General features: G+C 38.2%; 2 protein-coding genes across 4 annotated transcripts in view; one reads left to right on the plus strand and one right to left on the minus strand.

Moving 5' to 3' along the window:
* The window catches only part of faap100 (FA core complex associated protein 100), a 25,809-nt gene extending 13,841 nt beyond the window's left edge, over window positions 1-11,968 (minus strand). For all 3 annotated transcript variants that reach the window (XR_009061757.1, XR_009061756.1, XM_057826008.1), the window contains exons 1-6: window positions 11,531-11,968; window positions 8,443-8,561; window positions 7,460-8,304; window positions 3,548-3,692; window positions 1,753-2,737; window positions 49-132 (exon numbers count right to left, since the gene is read on the minus strand). Coding sequence is in view for 1 of the 3 variants with exons in the window: in XM_057826008.1 (XP_057681991.1) it covers window positions 49-132; window positions 1,753-2,737; window positions 3,548-3,692; window positions 7,460-8,304; window positions 8,443-8,561; window positions 11,531-11,686 (2,334 nt within the window). In the remaining 2 variants the exon portion in view is untranslated. The remainder of the gene's footprint in view (window positions 1-48; window positions 133-1,752; window positions 2,738-3,547; window positions 3,693-7,459; window positions 8,305-8,442; window positions 8,562-11,530) is intronic.
* On the plus strand, window positions 11,953-15,448 carry birc5a (baculoviral IAP repeat containing 5a). Its single transcript, XM_057826010.1, has 4 exons — window positions 11,953-12,169; window positions 12,383-12,492; window positions 15,063-15,180; window positions 15,289-15,448. Exons 1-4 carry the CDS (start codon window positions 12,062-12,064, stop codon window positions 15,379-15,381), a joined length of 429 nt encoding a protein of 142 aa, XP_057681993.1. The 5' UTR covers window positions 11,953-12,061; the 3' UTR covers window positions 15,382-15,448.
* Window positions 15,449-16,157: the final 709 nt, after the last annotated feature.

Consider the following 16,157-nt stretch of genomic DNA (forward strand, 5'->3'; position numbering starts at 1 on the left):
GTCATGAATCTGCATTACAATTAAATGGAGATCTATTTTAAATCTTACCTGGGCATGCTGTAGGGCATCTCTAACACGTAAACTTTGCATACTGAGTGTGGAAGACTTTTCAGGCGCCTTCTGCAAATAATTCTGTATAAAAACATACAACAAGTTTTTAGACAGCCTGGATATGCTGTAGGGCTCTAGAAATCACTCACTTTGTTGTTTTCGTTCTTGGTGGGGACACAAACCAAAATTGCTACTCCTCCATTATTCGTGGACAGATCAAAATGTAATATGGTATGTATTGTATACAGTGGTAACTGAACCTTTTGGAATTTCTCACATTTCGGCATAAAATCATCAAATCTGATCTGATCTTTGTTTAAATCACAAAGATGAAAAAATGTATCTGCTGTTACTAAAACCACCCAGACATTTATAGGTTTTCATATTTCAATGAGGATAGCATGCAAACAGTGACACAAGGGGGGAAAATAAGTAAGTGGACCCTCTGCCTAAGGAGAACTAAAGAGCAATTGAAACAGATTTTTACCAATCTAAGGTGTGTACCCAATCACTAATGAGTGGTTTAAAGCTGCCCTGCCCACTATAAAACACGCACCTGGTAAGAAATGTCTTGAGAATCCATACACTTCATAACCTTATGAAGTCTATGGAGAAGCATTGTCTGATGTGCATCATGGCTCGTTCAAAAGAGCTGTCTGAAGACCTGCGATCAAGGATTTGTATAAAGCTAGGAAAGGATACAAAGTCATCTCTAAAAGTCTGGATGTTCATCAATGGACAGTCAGACAAGTTATCTACAAATGGAGAGAGTTTGGCAATGTTGCTTCTCTCCCAAGGAGTGGCTGTCCACCTAAGATGACTTGCAATCATTAATGGAAGAATGAATTCAAAAGTTTATCAGGATGTCAGACAGTTGAAGCTAGAAAAAAAAAGGATGGATGATGCAACAAGACAATGATCCAAAACACAGAAGTAAATCAACTTCAGAATGGTTTCAGAAAAACAAAATACACGTTCTGGAGTGGCCAAGTCAAAGTCCAGACTTGAACCCCATTGAGATTCTGTGGCATGACCTAAAGACAGCAATTCATGCCAGACATCCCAGGAACCGATTTGTAGAGAACAATGGACCAAGATTAGTCCTGATCGATGTGCCAGACTGATCTGTAGCTACAGAAAGTGTCTGAAATTGTTGCTGCCGGGGGGGGGGGGGGCACAAAGTATTAAATGTGATGGTTCACTTACTTATTTTTCCCCTTCCCTCATTGTTTGAATACTATCCTCATTAATATATGAAAACCTATAAATGTTTGGGTGGTTTCAATTAAAGCAGACACTGTTTCTCCATCTGTGTGATTTTGACAAAGATCACATTTGACGGTGATTTTATGCAGAAATGTGAGAAATTCCAAAAAGTTCAGATACTTTTTCATACCACTGTATTCTAGTATGCATGGATCTTTATAGCCTGATTTTTTCCCCTCAGGGCTGATTTATTAGATTTACTGCAGACTTATTTTTGCCTGTAGAGGGCATGCACGCTCTTCATGTGTTCATATGTGTCTTGTCAGAGGAGTTGTTTAGGAAGCAAGTCGGGTGGTCATAGTCCAATTTGAACTTGTTTTAAGAAGTCGAAAAATAGATCTATATGGCGAAATTGGTTCCAACCCTTTGAGAAAAATAGTGCATAAACATCCATTATTTCTCAATATGGTTTTTAAATTGAAAAGAGTTTAAAACCTGTAGTCTCTGCAAGACTGCATGATGCATTCCACATACAGCTGCCAATGAGGAACTCTCAACATGAACCTCAACGATAGCCAGGGGGGCCTCTTGCGTCACAGCACTGTCCTCTGTTTGGTTAACCTGAACAACCTCTTTTGCCGTCATCTTTATGAGGTGCCCGTTCGGAGCTCGCGCATGGATCACTGAGCTGTTCAGGGTCTTCACATCTCCTTGCTCCTTGCTTTTCACCCCTCCGTGGTCTTCACAGATTAGCCAGTCCAGCAATGAGATGCCCACGTTTGACGTCCCCTCAGAAGCTTTCAACATCTCTCTCAGCAACTGTGATGACACCTTAATGCACGTAGAATGCTGCTTGTTCACCGCATCACCTCTCAAACTGCCGCGTGATTTCAAAAAAGCTCGGACAGTGTCCATTGTAGTGACGTCGTAAGGTCGAGGTGTGGCGTTTCTCTTGACATCTGCCGGACTGACTACCCGCAGGGTGTGTAACCAGTCCACAGTCAGTGTGTTTAATGGCAAACTAACAAGACCACCCTCTGAAAGCTCTGTTAACGCCTCTTCTCCGAGGATACTTGAGAGGGTGAAAGTGAGGGAACATGAAACAGTGCAAGGGAATGACCAGTGTCCTTCAGTAGTCAGTGGTAGAGAAACCTCCAGTTTGTCGCCTGGGTGAAGATTCTGAAATGGGAATGAATAATGTGTGGAGCAGCTTTCCACCTCGGTGGAGTCGCACATGGAAGACAGTGTAATGTCGAGTGTCCATCCTCGCTCCAAAATATAAGAACTTCCATTATCCAGGATGTATTTTAAGTTCAAAGAGTCTTCTTGAAGCAATGTGCTCCAGCTGGTCGTGGCATGACATCTGATTTGTTTCTCCATCTTGTCGTCGGCCTTCAATAAGAAGCTAATGTTGAGCACCTGATTCAGGTGTGTCAGAGTTTGGTTACTGGCTTTGATAGACGTTTTCAAAACTGATGCTCTAAAAAGAAACAATGACATTACTATATGTCAATGACACAGGTTTGCTCCAACGGATTTGAAATCAACTCATTTGCTGCCATTGATAGCAATACACGTCCAATCGTTTGACTGGGAGGGCGGTGTGACCGTGCAGCTGCACAAAGAACCTCACAGGGTTCCAGCTCATTTGATAAAGATGAAGACAAAATAATTTTTCTCCCTTGACGTACTTATAATTACGCCTTGAATGTGATATTGACAAATAATGGATAACATTTTGACAATGGGGTCATAAGGCTGTCAAAAGACCGTCATAATTATGAAATGACACTGTCATGCGCATTAATAAATGCTTATGACAGATGTCATTAAATGCCACCTGGCAAATTTTGTCACTTTTGAATGGATGTAAAAGATATGGACTGGAAGTAAATTTAGTAAGTGACCAAGTTTGCTGGATGACACTTAGTAACATCTGTCATAAGCATTTATTAGTGCTCATGACAGTGTCATGTCACAATTATGACAGTCCAATGACAGTCTTATGACATCACTGCCACATAAAGTGTTACCCCTTTTGACTCACTGGCTACCAAAGCGATAAGAGCCCTCCTATTAAAAACAGATTGGACGTCTATCGCCGTTAATAGCTTCAGACACAATCTTAACTTAGCCTGAAACACAAACGACCTAAACTCTTCAAAAATCAAAATCGATTAGATGTCTATCGCACTGGATTAGTTCATGTTTATTGGATGATTGTCAAAAAATACTAATCTGTACATCTGGCTTGGTGTGTTACTACAATAGTACTTGAAAGAAGGCGTACCTCTCACAAACATCTCCAATGGCTGAAAGGACATCTTTGATGCTGCGGCCAGCATGAGAAGACGACTCTCCATCTTGCACGCCAGCAGGCAAACGGATTATTTGGAGCTGACCTCTGCTAGACAGTCCGACTAGCTGAATTTTACCTGGCACAGAAAGCGCTTCTCTTAATCGGGCAAGAAAATTGATGCTTACAAAAAAAAAAAATAATAATAATAATAATAATAATCTTAAAGTTTTGTGATAATGCGATCAAAATAAGGAAGTCTAACAAATAAAAGAATAGACTCCATTGTCAAACCAGGGGAAAAATTGATTCTAGCTTTTAGGTTGCTTTGTCAAAATGAAGCAATTTGCTATCTGTTGACAGTTGTGTGGAAGAAAAAAAAAATCCACCCTTGAAATAAGGGGTGTGACAAAATATGGAAATGGTGATATATCGTGATACTTTGTATCCCAAAAGGTTATCAATATGCTCTTGTCAAGAATCGATATACCGTTGGGGCGCTTACAGGTCACTTTTGTTCATTTTAGGACATTTACATGCAGTGTTGTTAATAACAGCGTTAGTAACGCCGTTATTTTTATTCAGTAGTGAGTAATCTAATTAATTACTTTTCTCATCTTGGCAAGACCGCTACTGTTACTGAGGATGGAAAGGCGTGTGTTACTATGCGTTACTATGTTGGTTGAATGACGCGAGAAAAGTCTGAGGGAGACGACAGAGCAGAGCAGGAGTGGGATGGAGGCAAAGGAGTTGTGAAACCGTTGCAAACGTGATGCTAAGTGGCTCCAATAATACCTGACTGTAGCCGATAGCCTACAAACTACGCCCACATGATGCTACGGTAGATATCACATATATATAGAGCTAGATGCGAAATGACAGACACGGCGGCGTTAGCAACATGTAAAGAGAACTAGATGAGTAAGTAAACAGCCGCCATCTTAAAGCAGTAGACTTCTTAGGAAGGCTCTGTTGTAGAGAACCTTTCTAGCGAACCTAAGTAACTTTTTGTCTAAAATACTCCAAAATCGGCAAAATCTTGACTTGAATCTATCTTTAAATGATGAAACAGTTTTAAAACTTTCACATATCGAAAGTAGACAGAAGGGAACTAATTTAATAACGGGAACAATTCTAACAACTTTAACAGTTGATTCACAACATTAAATGACTTCCAAAGATAGCAAACGTTTACTGTCTAGTTATCGCAATATCCGCAATACCCCTGTGTCTAGTTAAGTTTAGGGTCAAGAATTGGGCTAGGCCAATTGTCCCAAAAACCCTTTAAACTTCACATAGTGTGACCTGTTTTTTTGTTTGTTTGTTTGTTTTTTGAGAAAAAAAAAAACAAAACACATGAAAATGATCACCAATTGCATGTCACACGCTGTTGAGTTTGAGTCCTGCCTATTCATTTGGGGAGATTCTTGGGTGACTTCCTGTTTTGTAGCCCAAAATACACTACAAGTGACCCATAAATTCTGCAAAATCAACAAGAAGTGATTAAATATTAACAGAAAATGGCCTGAAATGTGCCCAAATGGAACTCATTGGTCGCCATTGATGTCTGATCAGTTTAAGTGGGAGGGATGTTCATTCGCTGCCACCCTCCCAGCTCAAAGGATTGGACGTCTAACTAGTGATAAACTCATTCAATTCACAGGTGGATGAAAATTGTGGTTTTCTGTTTATTAGTTGTTTATCCTATATATATATATATATATATATATATATATATATATATATATATATATATAGCTATATTATATCCTAAAATGATTTCCTAACCAATTGTATCTATAATCATCGCATCGCCGTATAGTAAGATCGTTATCGTGAGCATTGTATCCCAAATCGTACTGTATCGTGAGATACCAAGAGGTTCCCACCTCTACTTGAAATTCTGTTATTTAGCACCAGATCCCTTCCCTGAAAACTGTTGTGATGCCAGTGTAGTTGAGCTTATATAACGTCTTTTTTTTCCCCCAAGTATGAACCCCACTTTTTCCTCTGCAGATATGATTTAATCAACAATTCTTCAAAATTCTAGATGATTAGTTGAGTGTTTGCTCTCTCCATACTAATTCTCAAACACTTTAAAGCTAACTTCACTGTTTATTGCTGTGATAATATAAATACCCATTCATATAAAATGTATGGCATAGAAATTATAAAATGCACTTAAATCGTTAAAATAAACCGTTCTTAATGATTAAATACAAATTGTTAGGTACCTAAAAGTTAAATACTACTGAACAGTTTAAAAATTGTATTTTTAAAAAATGTGCATCATGTATTCAAAATGTAATTAAATGTGTAAAAATACAGTAATTTTCACACTATAAGGCGCACCTGACTATAAGCCATCACCCACCAAATGTGACACGAAAACTGAATTTGTCAATAGATTAGTGCTGCAACGATTAATCGATTAACTCGAGTATTCGATTGGAAAAAAATATTCGAATTTTGTTGCCTCAGGTATTCATTTAATTAAAGTGGCGTTGTAATGTTTTGTTTTGAAAGTGTTTACATTTAGTTTATTGATTAGGGTGGATACATTGCCCTCTGGTCTGCCTCATTTCACATGGCTAAATCCAACTGCTCCCTGGTAAGACCAACGTAAGCTAGGTTTTTCCTTGGGCTAATGTTTTTTAATGCATTCGTAATTTAGTTTATATGTATATTTAGCCTTTTTTGTGGGAAAACGAGTCTGAACCATTTGTTAAGAGCATTGGAAAAAAGTTAGCATTTTATAGCATTTAAGCTAGCGGACTTTTGCCATGTAAGTTGGCCAATTGTTCTTTTGTTGTACATAGATCCTCATTTATTTATTTTTAATACCGTTTGAGGCTCAGCTCAGGTATTTTAATTTTTCATGTTCTTTTTCCGATTACTCGATTATTCGAACTAACTAGTTCATCGATTAATCGACTACTAAAATAATCGATAGCTGCAGCCCTACAATAGGTAAGCCGCACTGGACTATAAGCCGCAGCGGTCCTCACTGTATTATGGGATATTTACACCAAAGATATTAACCGGTAGCACTTTACGTGACAGCGGCATCATACAACTGTCATAAGACCAAATGTAGCACTATGAAGCTTTGAACCATTTGGCTGCAAAGTTTAATTGCTTAAAGAAGCTTCATCTGGCCATCACTGCTCCCTTGGGGGAGACAGTCAACCTCTGCTGCCACCTGCTGTCAACACTGTTGTCGTCCAATATGCCTCCGAGCATGCATTGCAGCGCTACAGATGTAAATAACAATCAAAATTCAGGTTCTGTATTAATTAGTATTATTATTGCAATCTATGGTATTTGGTAACGCTTTATTTGACAGTGGCACCATAAGACTGTCATTAGACAATCATAATTATGACATGACACTGTCATGAACATTAATGAATCCTTATAGCAGATGTCATTTAGTGTTATCTGGCAAATGATCTCACTTTTGAATGTATGTAAAAGATCTGAGTTGGGCACAAATGGAGTTAGTGACATAATTTGCCGCTGTCAAATAAAGTGTTACCAAATACCATAACTCGCAATTAATGAAACTAGGACAGTAACTGAATGAATAATTAGCACAGAACATGAATTTTGATTGTTTACATCTGTAGCACTGCAATGCATGCTAGGAGGCATGTGTTACCTAGTAACCCAAATAAATCAACAAATAAGCCACACTGGACTAGATGCCGCAGGTTAAAAATGAAGGAAAAAAGTAGTGGCTTATAGTCCGAAAATTATAGTAAACGGTTCTTAAAAATAAAATACAAATTATTCAGTACTTAAAAGTTGAACAAAACTGAACTATTTAAAAAAAAGTTGTTGTTTTTTTTCTTTCAGGGATGCATCGTACAATGCACTCATAATGTTAATACCAGGTTTTCTTACCTTCAATATTCTTCACATGTTCTGCCAAGGCAATGACTCTACACACATTTAAACTGATGTTCTGAGGGGCAGCAGCTCTCTTCTGAGATCCTCCCTTTTCTGCCTCTGATCCACCAGTGGAGGCCAGTACCAGATCTAGTGCCAGCAGGTCTGAACCAATGCTGTAGTAAAGGGAGCATTTATCTAGACAGGCACAAACCACAGGTCCCGGGACACACAGTTCGGTAAATGCAGCTGTGACGCCACCTCCTTGCAGTCCTTTTTGCTTAAGTGTGACAAGCACAACTTTTCCTTGTTGGCTCAGTGCTACCAAAAAGCTGGACGAGTTTGTTTGGGTTCCAATAAACACCACAGGCTGCTCAAGGCTGTAGAGGACTCGGAGTTGTGATCCTGGTACACGATGAGCAACAAAACACAGACGGCCGTCTGGCAAACCACATAAAACAACTGGCGATTTGGCGAGAGCTACGTCCACCCCGAACAGAACTTTAAAGAGAATGGGGTCGAGGCAGATGTGACCACTGGGCAAGTTCGATGAAGACGGCGCGTCTGCAGAGTGGACACAGAACAGCACTGGCTTCTTTTCACTCCACTCATCTGAGCTGTGATGATCAGAGTCTGATATCACGGGCACTTTAAATGAACCGAGCATTTCATAGCGGCTGAATGTGGAGTCTTCTGCTATTCTGTAGCGTGTCAGCAGCCAGGATGTGTTTGTTAGTCGAAGAGTCAGGAGCAGAGAGTTAACTAAGAGTAGGGCTAATATTCCATCTTCTCTGATTACAAGATGCTCATTAGATACTTTCACTTGAGGTGCAATACAGGAGGCGTCTGACCTTTGAACCCTGAGATGAAGAGAAGTCATTTCTATTAGAGGTGTCTTTTCAAAACTCTCTGCATTTCAGTTCCATAGCATTACAAGCATTAGGTTTTTGAAAAGTTTAATGTACAGCGTCTACCTGCTATGTAAAACAAAATCTAACCTGGACGGCAAAGATGACAAACAGATGCAGTAAACGCCACTGCAGCAAGCCACGTAGAGGGTGTGCTTGTCTTCATTTAGAACCAGATCCCTCACATAATCAGGAAAGAGAAAGATTGCCTGAAGAAGTAAAATACTAGTCAGATTGGGTGTAAATTCTATTAAAAGATTAATTCAACTTTATGCTATTGTTTTGACCTAAGTTCAAAGAAATTCATTATAATTATGTGCAGTCTCCAATCATCATTACTTGTAGGCCTGCACAATATATCATTTGAACATCGCCATCACAATTTGAGCATGCGTAATAGCCCCATCGCAGGATGTGGGATTCTGTTTTGTTTTGTTTTTTCTTTTTTTTAATGAAAACTTTGGTTTTTCTTCATAAAAGCAGCAATTGTGCAGAGACATAGCTTCTTGGATCTCTTTTATATACACCAATTTTCATCATTCACAGATAAACGTTCTTAGCCTGAATTAAATGGTGTTATATGAATACTAGGGATGTCCCGATCGCATATTTTCACACCCGAGTCACCTGATTTGAGAATCTGCCGATATCGAGTCCCGATCTGTTTTTTTTTTTTTTTTTTTTTTTTTGCTTAGACGCTCACACTACGGAGAACAGCCTCTCCCTTGCACAATGAATGAGTTGCCACTGCACACTTCAGACTGTGTACCAAGCGTTAAGACGATTAACACATTTGTGCCTTTGATCGTAGAGCTACCGAGGCATCTCTGGCCAGATCAAAGCTACAAACCTGTAAATCATCGTTAAACTTAAGTACCAAACGCCGGCTCCACTTGTAAACAAGAAAAACAGTTTGGTTGCACTGCTTTTCAGGAGGGAGCGTGAGAGTCTGTACAAGTATGAAGCAGAAAAACTTTTTTTTTTTTTTTTTTTTTTTTTAATTAAAAACATGATCCTTTTCACCCGATTCCCATCCTCTGAAAAATCGGCCCAATTTTCGATCATGTGATTGGATCAGGACGTCTCTAATGAATAAAATGTGGTCATAATGAGTCAACCAAAGTCTTACCAAACAAAGCTATTCAACTCAGGTGAAAATTCTTCTAGTTTTAATATTGCAATATAACGCAACCCCCCCCCCCCCCCCCCCAAAAAAAAAAAAAAAAAAATCGCAATGCCAGTTTTTTCCAATATCGTTCAGCCCTAATTGCTTGCATTACTGACATGACTGTAAATAGAGAGTGTCTCATGAAAACAAAGTCTTTGTTGCCATTTTAGTTGTTTTAAATCATATTAACTTTAGGGCAATTAAAAATAACGTGTTTGTAAATCTGACATCCCTGTTTCTTTGAGTATTATTCTTCACTATTATTACAGCAATAAAGTCCTATTATTTTTAATGTTGAGAACTAAAGAGTCCTGTTTTGCATAATTTAGTGTTACAGGGAATAAAATTACATCCGTGAAACCTAGATTTGAATCAAATGAAAGGAAATGTGACTTTCTTTCCTGATTGTGAAAGCATAATATCAAGACATTTCTTAGGGAGAATAAATATATTATTTGTTCATTTAGCAATGATAACTTGCTGATTGGAAAACATTGTTTATTCTCATTTCATTTTTTTTTTTTAGCAAAACCAGTACCAAAACAAACAAATTCAAAACAGCAAATTCAGCAGAACCTTGCTGGATTTAGATCAGGGGTGTCCAAACTTTTTGCAAAGGGGGCCAGATTTGGTGTGGTAAAAATGTGAGGGGCCGACCTTAGCTGACGTCATTTACGTAGAACAATATATTTAAGCAAATTTTAGCAAGCCATTCTGTGTGTCACATTTGCTTTATTACCGTATTGGCCCGAATATAAGACGGCCCTGATTATAAGACGACCCCCTCTTTTTCAAGACTCAAGTTTGAAAAAATACTTTTTGAACACCAAATTAATTTTTATACAGAAAATAATTACAGTACATCCCAAACAAATGATTATAACAATATATTTGAGAGAAAAAGCATGTTATTTTGCTTCATTCAAATCTTAATATCTGAACATTTAAATATGTAAATTTAAGTGCAATCACATTCGTAAAGGAATGGCTTCTGGTTTTTGAAATGTAAATAAACCAATCTATTGTGATAAAACAACAAAATAGCAATAACTGCATTAACCATCAAAGTGAAGTCTAACTGTAACTGTAGTTTTGAAACAAATCTGAATAAAAAAACATTGCAATAAAATAATGCAAACTGGTTAAACTTGAGAGGAGCTGAGATCTATCATGACAGAACATCGCTTCAATGATATCTGGCGCCATCTAGCATGGTGAATGGGTATAATGTCTAGACCGCGAATATAAGATGACCCCCTCTTTTTCAGTCTTATTTCAATGCAAAAAAAAACACTGTCTTATATTCGGGCCAATATGGTATTTTTTTTAAATTAATAATTTCAACAATTTTGCAACTAGCCTTTGTGGCATTCTGTTTCGACTGTCGGGCTCTTGTGAAATACTGGTGCTGTAAAATTAAACTAGCTTCAATTTCTCGCTACGTACCTTCCCTGTAATCTTGTCTTACATGTCAACGTGTCTTGTTTGGTAATATCGCCTTACATCGAACTCTTTAAAAACAGCGACTGTCTCTTTGCAAATGAGGCAGACACAGTTGTTGCGTATTTTAGTGAAGAAATCTTCCAATTTCTACCTATCCTTTAAGCGTCGGCCGTCGCAGTCAACTTTTTTATTGTTGATTGTCGACATTTTAGAAAATTGGGAGTAACGGGTCACACGTGGTACTGTTGCTTAGAGTGCTGCTGCCTTTTAGTGGGTAAATGAGGGGCAGCATTTAAGTGTGTAAGCTACTTCACGTGGTGGTAGCAGTACTGCTGACCAATTTATTAAGTCTATGTGCGGGCCAGACGTTATTGATTTTATGACAGAGGCTGGGGGCCGGATGAAATTTGACCACGGGCCGCATTTGGCCCCCGGGCCGGACTTTAGACATGTCTGATTTAGATTTTATGTTGGCAGGGCTGAAAGACACACAAATTGAGAATCAGTATACAACAATGAAAATGCTTATTTAAGAAAAGAAAAAAAAGGACAGTATTACACACTTGCCTTCAATTTTCTGTCTTGGTAGTTGAAGACAAAAACCTCATCGCTTCCAATACACAGGAACACATCGGTCCCAGAAGAGGAGCTCACTTTCAGTATGCTTGATGCCGAACAAAAGCCAAAATCTGTCACCGTCTCAACCACGCACCTCCCTTCCATAACCCCAACGAAGAGGAAATAAATTGTGCTGAGTTACCTACAATGACACGTTGTGAGATGTAAAATAGCAGTGTTGTTGTTCTTATTAAGTTTTCACCGGAAAGTTACTTCCGCGCGTCGAATTTTGACCAATAAAAGTTGAATATTTTCTTCTTCGCTCTTTATTTCTCGCACATTTGACCGCTGAGCAACGTGAACACTAGATGGCGATATACGTGGCGCGCTTCTATGTATACGCAGTCGCGAAGAAGATAATGGTCTTCCTCAACCAATCAAAACTCACTATCCAGAGCTGCTGGGAATTTAAAACAGCGTTTCGTACTAGTAGCAAAACATTCAACCACAAAAGGACCCCAAATTGAACATCGACATAAAATGGAGCTGTTTGACAACGAGGTATTTAAAATGTTCTTTTACGAGAATAGGCTGAAGACGTTCGAGGGGTGGCCGTTCGACGAAGACTGTGCTTGCACACCGGAAAACGTGAGTCATTTTTCCCAGCGAACTACAACGATAATAGTCAAAATGGCAACGCTTTTAAAATGTAAAGCGTTCACAACCAGCCTGGGAGGGGGGATTGCATCATTTTCTTTTTCTGTGAACCAATTCCAACCCGATTCCGAGATTTTTTTTGTAAATATGCCCCATCCATCGTTGTAATCATCTTAAAATGCTGTGCGTATTATTTCCCCACAGATGGCAAAGGCGGGCTTCATTCATACTCCTTCAGACAACAGCCCAGACATTGCTATGTGTTTTTCTTGCCATAAAGAATTGGAAGGGTGGGAGCCCGACGATGACCCAGAGTAAGAATACCACACCTATGATCAGATCGAATAAAAGAAACTTTCATAACTGCTTAATTAAAAGTATAATTCATGTTCAATGCTTCACACTAACATGTCGTTTAAGGATCCCCTCTCCAGATATCTATGACACAAGTTAGTTACTAGTTAGGAGTGTAATTTTAGAAACTTAAGTCTTTCTACTTGTGTGGACACAATCCAGGCGTTTAGAGAATGGATATGACATTGTAAAAGGTCATAATGGTTTATATTTGAAGAAAGTGACATATAATAACGGCAATTTCAATTCTGTATAGCCGGCCGCCCTGATAACAGTAACCCTTTATTATTTTTTTAATTTCAATTATAATACTTCAACTCAAAACTGCATTAATTACTAATTAGGTCAATATTTGAGTGTTACATGCTGAGAGACAGCTTCTTTCCCAGGGCCATTACTACACTAAATAAGCACAAAAACTGAATTCTCCATAAACGCTCTTCAACTGGTGTTTGTAACCTGCACTAAACTGTGAACTTGTACATTACTCGGTCAATTTTTCTATTTATAGAAAATTTTATTCACGTTTTATTCTTGTTTTGCACAAATGACTGCTGAATTCAGGACCGTATTGCACTATTCCTGTGTCGCACGTACAGTATTCAGTTCAAGCAAGCTATAATTACTCACTTATAGGCCTAAAGTGTCCATTTTCCTATTATTTATTCTATTTTTTTAATTTTAATACATATTTTTATACTAGAGTGCGACGTCAAATTTCGTTGTTGACAACTTTATTGCTGACAATGACAATAAAGTTTTATTCTCATCAGTATATGTAAAACGATAATAATCAGCAATGTATTTTTAATACAAAAAAAAGAGAATTAAATTTACATCAGCCATGCTGAATTTAAAGCTGGATAATTTAACTCTTAAGGTCCTGAACCTTTTTGTTTATGTGTGTAAGTTGTTTGGCCTTTTTTTTTTTTTTTAACATGCAAACATAAACGCTGAAGTTTTTATATGTGTGTGTATATATATATATTTATATATTTTTTTTTTTTACAATTTAGGTGAGTCCCCTCAGCAATAAGTTTCACAAATGATCACTTCAAATATAATGTGGAAATACAAACGAAATTGACAGAACACAAAAATATTATACAAATAGTTTACGAACGAGTTCAGTTCCTGCGCTGGCGATGTAACCTGGATTTCCGTGTAAATTGGAATTAACCCGTTAAATACCTCACAACACCCTCCAAATTAAAAAAAAAAAACTATCCAAAAACATGTAATACTGTGTACGTTATTGCACTGTCCTAGCTAGACTGTGAGCTCGGCTCCGAAATGACAATGTCAGACTTCCGTGTGGTTTGCGGACTTTAATCAGCTGCTCATGACATCAACACTTGCATAATGAAACTAATATAAAATGGAATTAAATCAGTCTCATCTTCACTAACAGCAATTCAAATTTGCATTTACAAGTAGCTGCTGATGCAGCAGTAACAAACAAATAGCATGTATCAGTTAGCGTCCACACATCATCAAAAACAATCACATAAACTCGCCCAAAGTATTCAACCACAATTGAAAACGCACAATAAACAGTACAAAAGGGGTTATATACAGCTGTCACCTCTGGGTGCTTCACAACTAACATGTGCACGCAGGGTCCCACCTCTGTCACTCGGCTGCTCTGTGGGCAGGTGCGTCTGAAAATGCACTCGCTTGCCGTTTTATGCTTCCTGCGCCAAAATAAAAGCATGCATTACTGAACAAAGTCAACATTTAAAAAAAAAAAAAAAAAACGACGAGACACAGCCTTCGAAAAGTCGAAATCACACAATTCGAGTCTGTCGTAACCCGGGGACTACCTGTAGTGAAAATAAAGTATACCAAAAAAAAGAGCAAGAAAACAAATGATCATCATTTTGAACATGCCATTTACTTGCGCTTCACCCCAACCTCTTATCTCCGACACTCCTATGTTGTCCTCCGTTTTCCTCATGGCACTTTACCGTACCTCCTTGATCATAGAGATGAGCAGGATTGTCATTGAGTTCTGTGGCAGAGGGATGAGTTCCCCTACATCATATTCGTTCGTTCTACAAATAAAACACAAATTTCGATTTTCAAGATAATACGGGACAAAGCACGTCTCTTGTAAATCTAGTACGGGATGCGTACTTTTGTTTCTGAATACCGGACGATTCTGGTTTTCAAGGGATGATCAGCAACCCTAGTTACAGGTGTAACAATACATAAATTGGTAAAGCAACTTAATTTTTTTGAACTGCCGTTTTGTTAAAAAGAATGTTTTGTTCAAATGTCTGAAATGTCTCAACGGTAAAATTGTCAAAAACTTTTAAAATGCTTTTTTTTTTTTTTTTTTTTTAAATTTTTTAAAAAATGAAAAAATGATTTAGATGACGTCTAACTAAAACTGTGTACATATTGTAGTGATCAAAGTCTCTTAAAAGGAAGACTGTGATATCGTAATGTCCCCCCCCCAAAAAACGGATATTTTTCTGGATGACATTCGTGATTTACATTCCTAAGTTTTGTTCCCATTTATGAACAGAAAGGAGCACAAGTCCCATTCACCTTCCTGCTACTTCATTAACCTGAAAAAGAACGTGGAGGATATGACGATGGAAGAGTTTTTGAAGTTGCTGAAAGAGAAAGAGGATTTCATACTTGTATGTTACCGAGATAAAACTCAACAGTGGATTTTTACTTAATGCAGACAATATATTTCTTTCACTGTAATTTCCTGTGTATCTAATGCTGTTTTCTTCCACTCGCAGAACAAAAACATGGAGGACACCATCAACAAGTTTAAGGAGGCAGCCAAGGTCAAAAGAGACGAAATAGTCAAGTCGGCAATGGGCGAAGAGTAGCGTTGTATTTCTTTTGTGTTTTTGTAAATATCCGCATTATTGTTCATTAAACGTTTTTATTTCTTGACGTCTTTGTTTGTGCTGGTGACTCAAGGCTTGAGCCCATTTACAAATTGCTGCCTCAGCGAGGGTAAAAAATGAGTGGGTGACGAATTCAGTAAAGTCTGGCAAAATTACCCATTTTAGAATGACTTTTCTTTTTAATTGGAGCATTTGAACACTATCAGACTTTTCATACCACTAACTACTAAGGGGGTCCCAATCGCATATTTTTGTGTCCAAGTCACCTGATTTACCGGAGTCCCAATCAGATACTCAATAAAGACTTTTTTTTTTTTTTTTTTAAGTTCTAATCTTTTTACTGTCCCACCATGCCGCCTTCTTAATGTGAATTAGTTTAAAACAATAACATTGAAAAATGCTTGTCTTTATTAAATGATTCATTGAGTGAGTCTACTCAAATCCACTCACGCTGCTGAGAACAGCCTCTTTCTCACACAATGAGTTGCCACAGCACACTTGTGCAAGTTTAATGATAATTGACACATTTGTGCCTTTGATCGTAAAGCTACCGAAACTTCTCTGGCAAGATTAAAGCTACAAAACTGTCAATCATCGTCAGCTAAGTATCAAACGCATACTGGACAGTTTGGCTGCACTGCTTAGCAGGAGCGAGGGTGAGAGGCTGTGTCGTGTGAATTCCTTGTGAGTGTGAGCCCGCTGGCAACCCACCTTCCGCCGACCCATCGCCAATCCTAGCACCGAGGACCTCCACC

The sequence above is a fragment of the Corythoichthys intestinalis genome, chromosome 21, assembly GCF_030265065.1.
Source record: "Corythoichthys intestinalis isolate RoL2023-P3 chromosome 21, ASM3026506v1, whole genome shotgun sequence".
NCBI lineage: Eukaryota > Metazoa > Chordata > Actinopteri > Syngnathiformes > Syngnathidae > Corythoichthys > Corythoichthys intestinalis.

What these genes read in the sequence shown, in the direction of transcription:
- birc5a (XM_057826010.1), top strand. Translation starts at nt 12,062, where the DNA reads ATGGAGCTGTTTGACAACGAGGTATTTAAAATGTTCTTTTACGAGAAT. An exon ending in GTGCTTGCACACCGGAAAAC is followed by an intron (nt 12,170 to 12,382) that starts GTGAGTCATTTT and finishes ATTTCCCCACAG; the next exon opens with ATGGCAAAGGCGGGCTTCAT. An exon ending in GAGCCCGACGATGACCCAGA is followed by an intron (nt 12,493 to 15,062) that starts GTAAGAATACCA and finishes ATTTATGAACAG; the next exon opens with AAAGGAGCACAAGTCCCATT.